This window comes from Chelonoidis abingdonii, chromosome 15, assembly GCF_003597395.2.
Source record: "Chelonoidis abingdonii isolate Lonesome George chromosome 15, CheloAbing_2.0, whole genome shotgun sequence".
NCBI lineage: Eukaryota > Metazoa > Chordata > Testudines > Testudinidae > Chelonoidis > Chelonoidis abingdonii.
This window is the reverse complement of record NC_133783.1, coordinates 11,876,429-11,892,461: the sequence shown is the minus strand read 5'-3', so window position 1 is coordinate 11,892,461 and position 16,033 is coordinate 11,876,429. Positions and strand designations below refer to the sequence as shown.

The 16,033-nt window shown below is 40.7% G+C and overlaps 1 protein-coding gene across 1 annotated transcript; it reads left to right on the top strand.

The window, feature by feature from the left end:
- Window positions 1–1,034: 1,034 nt before the first annotated feature.
- On the top strand, window positions 1,035–5,292 carry LRIT2 (leucine rich repeat, Ig-like and transmembrane domains 2). The gene is made up of 3 exons (XM_032804873.2): window positions 1,035–1,144; window positions 1,505–2,286; window positions 4,203–5,292. The coding sequence occupies exons 1-3, from the start codon at window positions 1,035–1,037 to the stop codon at window positions 5,009–5,011; spliced, it is 1,701 nt and encodes a 566-aa protein (XP_032660764.1). The 3' UTR covers window positions 5,012–5,292.
- The last annotated feature ends 10,741 nt before the right edge of the window (window positions 5,293–16,033 follow it).

The following is a 16,033-nucleotide window of genomic DNA, read 5'->3' as shown; positions in this document are numbered from 1 at the left end:
GCGGGGTGCAGGAGGATGCTCCAGGCTGGGGTTTGGAGGAAAAGAGGGGGCTCAGTGCTGGGGCAGGGAATTGAGACTTGAGAGGGGGTCAGGGATGAAGTCCCTCAGGCAGGTGCCAGCCATTGGGAGCAGCGGAGTGGTGCCTGTGGAAGGGGCAGCACACAGAGCCACCTGTCTGTGCCTCCATGTAGGAGATGGTGGGGGGACATGCAGTTGGTTCCGGGAGCCCCGGCATGCGTGGCGTGGGACAAGCCCCAACCCCATTCCCAAGCTGGAGCACCAGAGTGGCGCAAACCCCGGACTCTGCTTCCTGGCAGGAGCTCGAGGGCCGATTAAAATGTCTGAAGGGCCGGCTATGGCCCTCGGGCCATAGTTTGCCCACCCCTGCCCTGCACTAGCCCATACCCCACCTCTAGGTCTGCCACCTTTGTCTATAACAGCACTTTAGTTTCAGGAAAAAATAGTGTAATATTCAAGTTTTCCTGAAGAACTGCTACATTTAAGGACAGATTTTTTTTGCTCATAAGGTATAGTACTTTATTTTGCAAATAGTCCCATTCATTTAATTGGAATGACTCTCTGCTAAATCTGAGGAAAGGGGATAAAGTCTGGCCTTTAATATGGAGTTTCTACTCAGATGATCACCATTATAATTCTAGCAACCAAGGGAGTTTAAAATTATTAGCTAAACATTTCTGTGTGGAGAGAAACAGAAGCTGTTCGATTTTTGGCTACTGCTGAATATTTCAGAGAAAGATGTTTTGTCTAAACGTTATCATCCAGTTTAAATAGCACTCACTTCACTATTTCATTGGCCTACGGAGATATTACCCAGGAGATATTAATATTTTCACGGTTCCATGGATGATTTTGGAGATTTGAGGTAGAAAATTAGCCATGTTACATGTATCCCTTGTGGTGTGGTCTCAGGCAGGGCTTACTCCTGCGTCAAGAAAGATTATGGCTAATAGGATTTGGTACTTGGAAGCTGCTGGCATGTCTGGTACACACCCTGTGTTTTCTTAAAGAAGAATATGGACCCCATTCGTCGCATCATTTTTCTTCTTCTGGCCTTTTACAGGATAAACTCAGCCCTTTCTTATTGTGTTATAGGATGCTCCTGCTCCAGTGATAGCTTTGGAAGGTAAGAAATGTTGGCATCTTAATAATAATCTTCAGAAGAGTGTTTTGGAAATTCTTAGTGTGGATTGGGCAGTCTTGTGAATACTAGCCAATAATAGATGGCTGTATATTGTGGATAGCTCTAATATTGTTTGTGTATTACTAGTTTGAGTAAATAATAAGGTATCTGGGATATGTATTTTAAGATAGTTTTTATTGGGTTAAATTTTTCTTTTGCAGGGAGAGGAAGGTTAACCATATCCAATAATACAGTGCTTATGAGAGTGTCCTGTTTCCAGTTCCTCCTGTACATATTAGGTAGAACAGTTTGTTACCCATGAGCACAGTGTGTTAGCTAAAGCTTTCCTGATTTCCTCTCTAGGAGTTTGCTGTGCATGTCTACATCCCTGAGAAAGATACCTGGAGACATCCCTCAAGACATCAGAAAAATTAGAATAGAAAACTCTCATCTAACAGAACTGCCTCGTGGGTCATTCTCCAATGCCAGTGCCTTGGAATATCTTTGGTTGAATTTTAATAATATCACAGTTATGCACCTAAAGAGCTTAGAATACCTGAAGGATCTGACAGAGCTGAGATTGCAGGGAAACAAGTTAAGTTCAGTTCCATGGACAACATTTCAAGACACTCCAGCTTTAAAAATATTGGATCTAAAGCACAATAGACTGGATGTTCTTCCAGAGAATGCACTCAGGTATCTGCCCAACCTGACGTACTTAGACTTATCCTCAAATCAGCTTAATGTCATATCCAGGGATGTCTTCTATAATTGGCCTGTGTACCAGAAAACCCAGCAGTCTGAGAGGAAGATGGAAGTTAGTTCCAACGCTGTCCTGGCTTTACATGATAACCCATGGATCTGTGACTGTCGCCTTAGGGGATTTGTCCAGTTTATCAAATCTGTTAGCCCACCAGTTATTCTCATGAATTCTTATTTAACATGTTCAAGCCCTAAATTTAGGGCAGGGAAATTCTTTCATGAAGTGGAGCTCAACAGTTGCATGAAGCCAATAACCTCATCCCTTGACTCCAACCTGACTGTGCATGTGGGATTGAATGTTACTATGGTCTGCTTGGTACAGGGCAGCCCCTCCCCAGCAGTCTGGTGGACCTATGGCCTAAAACATTTAAGAGCATTTAATGGTAAGCAATGGTGTCTATTTTTTATTTATAATGTAAGGAGTGGGAGTTAGTTCCTTGCCTACTAGTAAGTCATTTATACAGCACCTAACCATTACAATTATTTGAAATAACACAGTTAGCAGGCTCAGGTCAGAAATGGTGCAGAGCAGTCATGGAGACTAAGTGCAGCAAAACTATTTCAAGTAGGATTTCAGAGTCAATTTGCGAAGGGAGAAGCAGCGACTTTCACCAACAAGCTTCTCTCTTTTCTGTAATCATAAGTATGGTGAAAAACAGGAGACTGTGAAAAAAAAGATAGATTATCCAAGGGCAGGTGCTTATAGGCCTTTTCCTGTTCCTAACATTTCTTATGGTCTTATGGCTTTTCACACAGACAATACAGCAACTCTGTTATCTAACTAATAAAGAAAACCTACAAGTTTTTCTACATACCAAAATATATTCCCCTGATTCTTGCATAAAACAATAGGTCACAGAGTCTGCTTGCTCTATTCCCTTCTGGATTTTCTCTCTCTTAATGAGGTCATCTCTTCTCCAAAAACTACAATCCAGAATTCATTACCATTCCTCTTTTTTCCCCCATAGCTTAGATCCTTAAGAGATTCCATCTCTTACTGACTGCCTTCAGTAGTACAATTTATGCATTTTCATAAGATCATTTTTTATAATGCATCCAATTTTCTACACAGAATTCTGAGTGGCACCACGACTCCTGACACATAAACGAAATAGTGTTAATCATGAATCCCAGAATATTATCTGCTTTTATTTTAACGTTTTATCAGCATTTGTCATTTTCCCTTAACAAGCCACATATTACATCAATTCTATATATTCTCTCTTGTCATATATCCATAACCACTAATCTAAATAGATTAGACAGTATATTTTCAACTAGTAGCAAATGCTATTGTTAAGATTGTTTTTCAGTTTCCATCCAATCCACCTTATGTTGCTCATAATTTTCTTCAACAAATTCCTTTGAGGCTGAAATTTGCCTTGTCTGGTATAATGGATGATAGAATTTAGCCCAGCATACATGTCCATGTCCATTAAAACACTTTCTCTTTGATTTATTATCACTTATGTAAGCCATTTGAACTGCAGAGCATGTAAGAATAAGGAAGCTTTTGCTGAGAGATAAAAATAGGAGCTCTTTGTGCTTTTCCCCCTCAATTTTTTAATGATTTCACCTGTATTTAGAAAATCTGTATGTGTGTATGTCAGCAATCCAGCACATTAATGAGCAAATGTACAATAACAACCAGTAAGGCAATGGGAGAAATGTGATTAAGATACTGAATATCATCACTAGCTTCCAAGGAGCTAGGGAAACAGTGATTTCAACCAAAGAATCTGAAAATGATAAAAACATATCATGATATTTTCCTCTAAATGTTGATCTTAGCTGTGTATATATCTAAGCCTGGACAGCCTAAGTAGCAATACACTATGTCTACACCTTGGGTAATACGTAACTTTTTGCTGGCCTAGCTGTTCATCTGTATTTAATGTAGTCACAACACCTGTGTTCTGCATTTCTCATGAAGCAAGTGGATTACCATGTTCCTGACCTATTTCTCCCCTCCTCCCCAAAGCACACATCTGTCGTGTGATATCTTGCTGTTCCCATGAGATGGGATATTATTCAATGAGTTAGACTGGTTAGAAAATGGAGGGGTAGGTAAAAGAAACAGCCACAATATTTTCATTAAATTTTATGTCTGAGATTAGTTTTTGTTTGGGATTTTGAGTCATAATTTCCTGAGCCCTATCTACCAAGAAGTCCTTATTTCCCTCAGGGTAACTCACAGGCAGGGGATGAAGTGAATTCCTAGAGTCCCTGTGCCTATAACATAGCTGGTGGTGAGTAGTAAAGCCTGACATGTCTGCTCTTGATCTCCTTTTCTCTCCAGTGTCCACTACACACATCAGTGAAGATACAGTGAAATCAGAGTTGGTGATTCCTTCAGCTCACCTTATGGATGAGGGCAATTACACCTGCACAGCTGCCAACTTCATTGGCAACACCTCTACTATAATCTCCCTGAAAATCCAGGCTCCCAGAATGGTAGCTTCTTCCTCATCTTTCTCTTCCTCTGTCTCAGAAGAGAATGCCTATGTTGATGTTAGGATAGCCAAACAGACGGTGTATGGAATTACGCTGGAGTGGTATGCAGTGACTGAGAATCCAGGAGAAACTTGGTACACCCTCCACTTTGGGAAGTATGACGACTCCAAGAAGGAGATGATTTACATTGGCCCGGGCACCAACACATACTCAGTCAATGATTTGCTCCCAGCTACCAAGTATGAGGTTTGTGTCACCTTAAGGAGTCAGACACCCCGAAAGGGCCAATGCATTGTGTTTATCACAGGCAGTGACATCAGTGAACTAGAGCAGAGGGAGAAGCTCATCCATATCATCATCATCGTGTGTGCCATGGTGCTGGCAGTCCCTGCTGGGATGTATGCGTGCACCACAGAAACCCGGCTTAACTGCATGGAGAAGTGCGCAGGATTCTGCCACAAGAATCGCAAAGGGCAGAAGAACCTGAGAGCAGGCAACAAAGAAAACACCTTTGACAGCTTGCCAACTGGCAGCGAGGAGGGGCTGTGTTACCGAGACTCCAGTGAAGACAAGAGAAAGCCAAGGTCTCCGGAGGACAAGGAGAAGCCCGACAAACACAAACCTAATCACAGAAATAGTGCTGATCTCTATTAGCTGATAAAAATTCAATCCCATATTAGAGTAGATCAAGTTAAACATAGAAGGACCAACAAAAATGTACATAAACCTAGGGCTCTATGTTACATAAACACTGGGAACGTGCTATGCAGACATACAACCTTGTTTTTCAAAGGATTTTGGCAACATCTGAAACTTTAAGGAAAAATGGGGTATTGGTAAGCAGGAGCGTAATGCATGGCATGCACATTGCTGGCAGGGGAGCCGATATACATACTTCCAGCTACTTGGGAAATTCAATTAAATAGAGGGCAGATACATGGCATTGTAATCTTAACAAATTATTCATACATGGACAACCCTTGGGGAAATTACTGAGAAATTTATTCTAGTATTTTCATATGTATGTATATCTATATCTATATATATATCCCCAGCCTATTAATTATTTGAGTCACTTCAGCCCTTACTGCAGCTTAATGCTGATAGACAAAATGATACCCAACGATGAAATGAAATTCTAAGTCAGTCTCTCACTTGCATAGCTTAATTGACCACAGAGTTTCAGAAGTGGAAAAGAATTATTTTTGATCTCTCATTGTTAAATACATGCTTTTATCCTGTGCTCTTTGGAGTATCCATATGTATGCAGCATTTGGGGACAGTGAACACTAGCACTTTCAAGATAACTTTCCTTACAACTCTGTTTCTCTTGCTTATAACTAACTTTCCAGGGCTTTGGTCTTGGTGCAAATTGATATGTTTTTGTTATTTTTTGTTGGGATAAGATCACAGGCAAAAAAACGTGTTAAGAGTTTTTGAGTTATCGCCATGTGAAAATAAAACCTTTTTTTTTCCATTTCGAAGGAAATTTAAGAACTATTTTGCACATAGATGACTGAAAAACAGCTGCACTTTGTAACATTAAACATCACAGGGAGCTAGTCCTCAAAGGGGAATAGTCTCTGATTGTCTGAAACAAAGTGTTAAGTTAAATATTTAGCTGTGCTATTATTGGGTTACATCAACAACTGCATTACTGGTTACTAACTAAGCCCCAGAACCTTAAAGGTATGTATCTTGAGGCTCTGGGTCTATGTGTCTTTAGTTAAGATCTAATCTAAAGCTGGTGCAAAAATGCCAGTTGTCTTATGTAGGAATCTTTTTTTTAGGTCTTCTGAAATTTCTTACATTTTTTTTATGGTTTTCCAAAGAAAACGCCAAACCTTAAGTAATCTACATTTTCCACAAACATGTTCATTTCTCTCAAAAAGCTTTTTTTTCCCACTGAAAAAACAGTTTTGATGAAAATTTTTTAGCCAGCTCTATTAAGGATCAAATCCAGCAATATTATTTAGGCAAATAATTGTGTTTTCAGCCATGACAGTTATTCAAAAGTCCAGATTGCTAAAGCTCAGGTTTCTCCCATTTTCCTTTTCCTTTTGTATGCATATACAAACCTACACGCATCCACAAATAATATATTTGAAATACACCGGGAAATCCTGGCAAAATTCTCATTGACTTCAGTGGGGACCATATTTCTCCTACAGAATCTGTTACTCATTTCTATTAAGGCCCCTTTACACTAGTCTGGTAGTGCAATCCTGCTCACAGCTTTAACTCCGAATCAATAAATAGAATTCCAACTGTGCAGCTATCCATGGTACTTGTACGGGCAGGGAATTATTAATGACATCACCCTCCTTATTTCAATGTACTTACAGAAAGGGCGTCAGACACACCACAGACTGCAGGAGTTTGCTGGATCGTGGAACTTCTGGAAGAGCAGTGGTTGTTCCTACTGAAGCAGCTCTGAATTCCCTGCAGAATCTTTGAAACAGAGTATGTTTTTAAAAGGGGGACTCATTAAATTTATAAATTATGGTTATCCATACAGTGAGGTCCAACTCTATGATCAGCCTTGCACAGAATATAGGAGAAAAAAACATCTCCTGTCCCAAGGAAATGCATTTATTAATTTGTATTGTGCTAGCACATGAGAGTCCCAGTCATGCACCAGGACCTCCATTGTGCTAGATGCTGGGTGTGCACAGAACAGAAAGATGGCCCCTGCTCCAAAGAGCTTACAATCCAGGTAATGCATGTCCTTGCATTTGAAAATTAAAGAAGTTTTTCGTTGTAAGAAAAATCAGTTACACACCTTTTAACAATGTAATTACAGCTGTGTTTCTCAGGAGTTGGAAGACCCTTGATTTTTGGCCTACACTTTGATTTGTGATGGCTGGTCTATTTGCAAATGGGTTGCTGCAGAAGTCCTCAGAAAACGAAGCAGAGCTAAAAACCATGCTTTAGATAGATCTTAATAAGATCGGCTGAGATTCACTCTGTCGTCTCCTAGGTTTTATGGTAATACTTTAGTAAAAAGAAGTAAACAATGCTTTCATAGTTTTTTTTTTTTTAATATGAGGCTGCATTTTCTTCTCTAATGCTTATTAATGTCATAGTTGATTGTACAAATATTTGTCTATAACTGTTTAGTTCATTGACTCTTACTTTCCAGTTTGTTTTAAGTGGTTTTGTAGGCTTGTCAAGTAATTCTTAGTTGTAAAATACAGTTTTAAAATAAAATATTGATTTTCAGAATACCCAGAGTTTTTCCCATTTCCTGTGCATGTTTGGTCTTCTTAATCTACTTGCCATATTTGAAAAGAAACCTGTATGGCTAGTGATTAAATAAGGTCATATTACATGATCTCACTAAAATTTCCTATATGTCAACTTACAACATCTATACTGCACAGCTGATGAGTGAAGGAACATCTTAGGATGGGCTGGCCATTTAAAGGGGTTGGGCTCAGCCCCCACCTCCACTAAGGTAACATTCTCTTCAGGCAGTGAATGTTGAGGTTTCCTTTAAGAGTGAGCCTGCTTAGCTTGGTTGGAAAAGGGATTTGCAGGGAGGAAGGTTCCTAGAGGAGAGCCACATTAACAGTGAGACCTGTAGGAAGGCTCTCCCATAGTAGAGCCAGATGGGTTGCAGAAAGAGCTAGTAGGCTTTCTTCAGGGAAGAGGTAGAGAGGCCCGGAAGAGGCTGTGGGGAAGGCCCAAAGGCACGTTGATCTAGGCAGTGGTCCACGTAGTCAAAGGGGTCCAGGCAGGTGGATTGCTGCTTGTGGTGGTGTCCCTGGAGTGGAACCCAGAGTAGGAAGGCCTGGGTTTCCTTGGAGCAGGTGTGAACACATGAGGAATGAAGGCCAATGAGCGTGTCATTCGAACTGAAGACTCAATGTGAGGTGGCTGACTGATTGTTGCATTGGATTTTTCATTTGCCCCCGGAGTGAACATTATTTGGCACTGGACTCTGCCTATCTAAGAATGGGCCACTGAAGTGGCTGGAGATGGAGCAGGGAAACTGAGGCACAGAGCACGTACCAAAGTGATTTTGTCACATGGAGTTCTTTTAAAAAATGACTGGGACTGTAAATGTCTCAATGACGCATGCAATAAAATACATCTTGAAAAGGGGATTTACTTAAAATAAATGCAAAATGAATGACCCTCCCTCCAGAGGGCAGAGACTAGCTAACCTCCTACAAAAGAAACATTGGCCAATACAGTTGAACATGCTAATGACCAAGTCTGTTCTGCTTGATGTTGCAGTCCTATGCTATCTAATGATGAGCTGTTCCATAAGGGTTAGCTTGTGACTTTACCTACACCACTGTGCAGAGGAATGAGAATCCCTCTTATACTCCTGCACAGGCAACTTGTACACGGTGCATTGGCTCTGCCCCCAGTGTGCCAGCTGCTGTAATTTCTGCTAGCATATGCACTAGCAGACCACTATCTCCAAAAGCAGGAAGAGAATTGTGCCTCACAAAGGTGCCTCTTGGGGCTGTGCCAAAAGGTGCAATCTAGCCCTTATGTCCTGAAATTAAACCGTGGGTCTAACTTTCACACTTGGAAGCCTAGCTGAGGGTACTCAATTCTAATCTAGGCTACTCAACTCACTCGCAGGTGCCTTAAGTTCAAATCCTGCAGACCTAACTCAGCTGCAAAGGCCTGATCCACTTCTCACTGAAATCAGTGGAAAGACTCCCATGGATATCTGTGGCTATTGGTTCTGATCAAAAATGTTCTCCTCCCTTTCTGTGTAGGGGAGCATGGTCCTTAGTCAGACAAAACACCCAAGTCCACATGTGTTGGGTTTAGCACTCAATGTAAACATTTTAAAAGGGAATTTTGCACTTTAAAAGTATTCTGTGACACTTTCTCAGGGTGTCCAGGACTGTTAGTTACCATGTTACATCCGCTCCCTGCCTCCAGGGAGACAGACCCTTTCTTGTTGTAACTATCTGTCAGCTCCCTGACACTGCCAGCCCTTCAGCAACTGAAGTGCTCTCCTCAGGGCTCTGCTCCGCCCCACTTTGCCTTGCAGGTTAACACTTGGTGTACCCCATCTCCTGAACTCCTCAGAAGCATCCCTCTGTAGTACCCAGCCCCTGTCACTGAGCACTTAGTGTAATTACCATGAAAGCGGTCCTCAAAGAGACAGTGTACTCACAGCTTGACTGGTACAACTCAGGATCAGGTGTTTTATGGCAACACAGCACTGTAATCTACTTAAGTAAAACAAAATATAAATTTATTCAAAAAGCTTAAGATTTAAGAGATGCTGAGAAAGGATAATGAGTAGAAACCCAACTGGTTACATATAGAACACAAAACATAAAACGCAATCCTACATCTATGCTTATTAAAGGCTACCTCTTCTATTTTATAAAGATTTTCTCCCAAGGATTCAATCTGTGAGGGAGTTTTCAGTCAAAACCAGGATCCAAGTTTTTATGAATATTTTCCTGCCCTACAATGGCTTTTCTCAGCAAATAGGTAACAAAATGGCTTTTTGCTTCTCCTTGCATTGCTCAAACGCATTGTCTTTACCCTACAGTCAGGATGGCACTGCACTGTTTGGTCTCGAGTATGCTGGCTCCATGTTGTCTTCACAACTTCATGTTGACTTGAAATGCAAATATGGCGGCCATTGTGTTTTCATGTACAATGCTTAATCTACATATGAACCTAATCATGAATATACACCCCTTTCGCTGGTAAAACCAGCTCTTTACCTCTGCTAGGGAGTAACACTGTGATACAAACTCTTATGGATGTATTTTCAGGAGATATACATGCCTTTTTAAATGTAATCAGTACATATGATATAGTCACAATAATGCTAATGGCTAGCATACTATGACAGCACTGTGTTGGGCAGCGTGAATTTGTGAGGCCTAATAGGAGCTGCTGTTAACAAGTGAACCATTTGCCAGTTAGTATTGAGGGGTTCTTACTTCATTCACCTTGTACAATGATGTGGTAGAGTTAGCCACTGGCTGGGCTGTGGTTCATAACCCTCTTGTCTGGCTTAGGCATCTGCTACTACATTCTCTCCCTTTAATATGCAGAATTCCCATTTCATATTCTTGGAGGGTGATGCTCCAATGTAATAGTGTGGAACTGGTACCTTTGGTTTGATGGAGAATGGTCTGTCTGGACCCTAAATTTTCTCTTAACTAGAAAGGCCCTTAACTGATTGACTGTCCACACTACAGCATAACAGTCTTTCCCTTTGACTGGCTACCTCTGTTCAGTGGGTGTCAGTTTCTTACTCAAGAGAGCAATGAGATGCTCTTTGTTACTTCCCACTGACTGCATTAGTACTGCCCCAAACCAATGTCTGAGGCATCAGTACACAGTTCAAACATTTTGTCAAAATTTGGCCTGGCTAGAACAGGTTTTTCTGACAGGCTTTTTTTTACCTTATCAAAACCTTCCTGACATACCTTTGTCCATACTATTTAATTTGTCTTCACTTTTTTGCACAAGTTTGTGCTAGCAATGTCACTAAAACCAGGTACAAATTGGTGGTAATATTAACCAAACCTATGAAAGACTGGGCCAGTTAACAATAGGTTCTATCTTCCAGGGAGCAGGAAAAATTTGGCCATCTCCCATACCAATGTCCTAAGTAAGGAACTTTGGCAGCTCCTATTTTATATCTTGATACCCTTACAGTAAGACCTGAATCTTTGAGTAGTGGTAGCACAACTCCCAACTATTTTTTATGATCTGACCAATCATTGCTAACTATTGCAATATATATACTATACAAGCCGCCACAAAGTCTTGTAATGCATTTAACACTTGATTGAGAGGTGGCCCCTGCATTAATTAACCCGAAAGGTAAGAACTCAAAGTCCCTATCGGTAATGAAAGTGGATTTTCTCCATGCTTCACTGTCTGAAGGTATTTGCTAAGAGCCTTTAATCAAGGCCACAGTACGTGAGGTATTTTTGCAGTGCCTAAAGCATCTAACATGTCAACAATTCTGGGCCTAGGATAGGTGTCAAGTACTGTGACATCATTAAGTTTTATATACTCAACACAAAACTTTATAGTCTTGTCTCTCTTTAGCAACATAACAAGTGGTGAGATCTGTGAACTGTCAGACCCTTTAATTATCCTAATTTCTAGTATATTACATAATTTTTTTACAAATTTGCTGCTGTACTTGGTCAGTGGGTCGCTAAACCCTGCTGAAGGCAGGCTCTGGGCCTACAGGGTCAATCTTATGAGCAAAACCCAGCATGCTAGAGAATATCTGCTTGTGATGTTGCAGCACTGCCAAAATTTCTGCCCTTTTCATCAGTTAACTCTTTGGATGGTGGCATCTCACTGCCGAAGTCAAAGAACAGACCCTCTGTTGTTATGCTACTGTGGGACATGTAGGCTATATCAATGCAATATTAGTGTAGGAGGTTACAGGAAATAAAACAGGTACAGAGGGCTATATATAGAATATACATACTACAGACCACTTTTAAACCATTTATCATGTTCCACTTTGAGACAGATGAAACAATAATAAACACTGAGTAAAGTCCATTAACTCATGCCTAGGTCATTAAAAAAGAATAAAAAAAAATCCATATTTTTAATAAATAAACTGGTTTTGTGAAACTGGACCTCCACACATACACCTATTATCACAAGTACATCGGCCGGGGGGTTCCAAATATAATTACATAGTAGTAATTTCATTTCTGTATCAAATTTGCTCAGTGTCTGCATCAAGAACTGTTTTTTTCCTAGCTCCCAGGTCTGCCTTTTAGAATTCAGCTAGCTTTACAAAGCCCTTCACCCTCCTATTTATCACCTGCAGAAAAGATTCTGCAACGTGGAGCTTAACCTGCAAATTTTGCTGTTGACAGGCAGCAGAAGAGAACCACTTTCCAATGAATGGTGCTGCAGAATTAATCCTTTCCTCCTCGAACCTCATTTTTGTCATTAAAAAAACTGTCCGACTTGCAGATGCACAAAGGACAACCATGATGTTGCCTTTTTTATAGTGTCCTAAAACTTAAGCTAAAAGCAGCAAAAAATAGGAAAGATTCCACTGCCAAGAGAAACAGAAAACACGGATGCCATAATCGCTGGGTATCTTTTGTGGATTTTATTAATAAAAACATATGGAATACAATGTAGCTGGTAACAGCTGTATTCATTGGGAAAAAAGTCTCACAATATATAATAAACAATCTTTTTTTTCCTTAAATGTTTCTTTAAGACTATTATCTTATAATTCCTGTTAAGTCTCATTTAATTAAATGGTCCTTACAGGGCTTCATCATATTAGAATGAACAATAAATACTGCCAAAAATACATCATCATGAAGACAATAGTTATTAGCTTTTGGTACTTTATGAAATGTTGTATAAACAGATTCAGAAATATAACAAATGAAACGTACAGATCATTACTTCAAGATCACAGACATTTGTATACCAATACAGAGTGCTCCTCCCTGTGCGGTTATGATGTTATCTCACTATTCGTGGGAGTGGGGCCTGGACTCTAGAGTAGAGCTGTGCAAACGCTGCTCACTGTTGTTTAGTAAATGGTGCCCTAAAGAAGCTGAACATTTAGGCAAAAATTGAAAAAGTATGTGGAGATGTTAGGGTTGCAATCGTCCAGAACATGGGGCCAGATCCTCAGCTAGTGTAAACTGGCCTTGCTCATCTGAACTCAGGCTGATTTATACAAGCTGATGAACTGGTCCTTCAAGTCTAGCCAGAACCCAAAGAACAAGAGCAAACAATATACTGTTGTGCGTTGTGCCAGATAACAAGATGAAGAAACGAAAGAACCAGGGGAAAAGTTGCCAGCAGCAACAGCAACGACCATAGCAACCAGAGCTGAATAGAAAAAAAAATAGGCTTGCCACTTGACTTAGCGGAGGGATGCCAGCAGAGAATTTTGCCTGTAGTATTTTGTGCTATGAGTCTCAGTTGTCACCACTGTTTCAAGCCACTATTTCTTTTAAAACATGCTCCATTTCTATAAATTTGCCTAGTGAGGAATAGCAAAAACCCAATTAAACTCTGTTTTAAGTAAATGTTTCAAAGTTACATTTTCTCCACTCAACCATTCTTTGCACAGTTCTACTTCACTCAAATGCTTCTTAATTGTTTTGCATAATAAAACATCCATACTGGTATCACTTGGTATGCCGTAATCCTCATTTCTAGACTTCAGTGACGAAATCTTCCCACACCCTTCAATGTAAGAATTCAAACAGAAATAGCTCCAGTAATTAGTACACTGGTGGCTGTAAACTATTGCTTTGCAGGTAGAGAGGCAGAAATCCTATCCTTTATTGCTGTATAAGGTATCAGAGTGGTAACTGTGTTAGTCTGTATCAGCAAAAACAATGAGGAGTCCTTGTGACACGTTAGAGACTAACAAATTTTCCTTCTTTGATATTCACCCCTTTTGTCAACTGTTGAGAATAGGCCACTTCCACCTTAATTGAATTGGCCTCCTTAACACTGACCCCCCACTTGGTAAGACAACTCCCATCTTTTCACATGCTGTAATATTTATACTGCTCACTGTATTTTTCACTCCATGCATCTGATGAAGTGGGTTTTAGCCCATGAAAGCTTATGCCCAAATAAATGTGTTAGTCTTTAAGGTGCCACAAGGACTCCGCATTGTTTTTATATAAGGTACGACTCTGCAGCCTCTATACCAGTTTTAGGTCAGTGTCACTGTAGCGATATAATGGAATAGACTCAGGCCCATAGTCCCAAAGTACTATGTATATCACTCTGCAATTTCTTACAGTATATTGTATACCTGTCTCTAGCCCTTTGGAAATACCACTTGCCTCAATTCAAAAAGTGAAATATAAAATATTCCCTCCTTTTATGAGAAATTTATCCAGAAATTAGTAGAAGTAGTAATAGTTTGGAGCCTTCACAGTGTGGATGGAACTGCTTCTCTGCCTGCCAGGCTAAACCAGGTGCTAGCCAATGGCATCACATTGGTGGAAATGGGTGGAAATCACAGCCAAGATTTATAATATATTTGCAAGGGAACTGGTTAAACTGGCTCTAAGTGCATTTCAAAAGGGTTTTCTGTGCCACTGCTTTCTCTGGTTATCGTGCACATCTACGGCTGTGAGCTTCAGCCAAAGCATCTGACATAGTGTTTGTCTTTTCTAGACAGATCGACCCAAAGGGAGTACTTTGAAAGCGAAACTAAGTTTCATTGTACCTGCTTGAACCAAACTGTCAAACCTACAACAGAGTGACTTCAAATGGCTATTTTACAAAGGTCTGAATCTTAGTGAGACAGGCCTCATTGTGCTGCTGAAAAGAATACATGGCTTTAAACAGGGCCTAAAAGCAGGCAGTGAAGTGTGGTTATAGGAACAGCCTACTGAAGATTACACGTTCACTTATAATTCCTGGTACTGCTGCCAAGAATCAATACATGATTGTGGGCCAAGATTTTTGACAATTATTTGAGGCTCTAGTTGAGGCAACGCATTCCAATCCTTTTAGGGACTGTGGGAGCTCAGCTGCCGTGTGCAAACCATGCTGTCTTTGAGCTGATGGGGTGGGAGAGATGTGGGCAGACAGGAGGAAACATATAGAGAACCACAGTGCTCTATGACACTATCTGTTGAGTCATTTCGGGCGTGGCATAGACATTGCCCGAGGGCAGATGGCTCATCTCACCTTCCCTGATGGAGAAAATGTGATGCAATAAGCAGTCATGCAGGGATGACAGATGTAGAGAAAAGGGACTATAAGATGGTTTAGGGATAAAGGAGTTAAGGAGGGATCTATGGACCCAAGAACTAAGGGCTGGACTACACTATGGGGGAAAATTGATCTTAGATACGCAACTTCTGCTATGTGAATAACGTAGGTGAAGTTGAAGTATCTAAGATCGAATTACTCACCGTCCTCACTGCGCGGGATCGATGTCCACGGCTCCCCCTGTCGATTCCGCAACTCCGTTCGGGTTGGTGGAGTTCCGGAATCTATATAAGCGCGTTCGGGGATTGATATATCGCATCTAGATGAGACGTGATATATCGATCCTCGAGCAATCGATTTCTACCTGCCGATATGGCGGGTAGTGAAGACATAGTAGGTCAGACCAATTGGTCCAGCAGGTCTATAGGTCAGCAGCAGATGGAATATAATCCAACAAAATAGTAGGTTAGAAGAGAGATGGTTATTCAGAATACTTCACCTTTCTCTGGCTTGGGGTTGCCACCCATTCTGATTTTCATGGCATAGCCCTGTATGCTTCAATGACACCAAGAGGAGTCTGAAATATTTCTGGGGCCAATGTAATATGACACTGTGATGTTTGTGTCAAAGCATTAGCACACTGTGGTACAATGTCCCACAGAATGACTGTGTCCGGGAGGGCATACTTTTAAAAGTGTCACCTTTGGCCTCATCCTTGGAGTTGGAAACAAGGTGTATACTCAGTAGTACTGGCCAGCTGCTCTTTAACAAATCAATGAGGCAATGGCACTGTTAACCCGCCTTAAGCATCTAATTAAACTGCAGTTACAGCTGCTTTGCTGGATTGATCCAAAGCAGAAGACAGACTGTACTTCAGTGCTCATTTCAGGAATACAGAAAAACAGCTTTACCTGCTCCCTTCTGCATTGTTAATTTCACCCATTCAGAAATGAGTAAAGAGCTTTCCTTTAACAATACTAATGA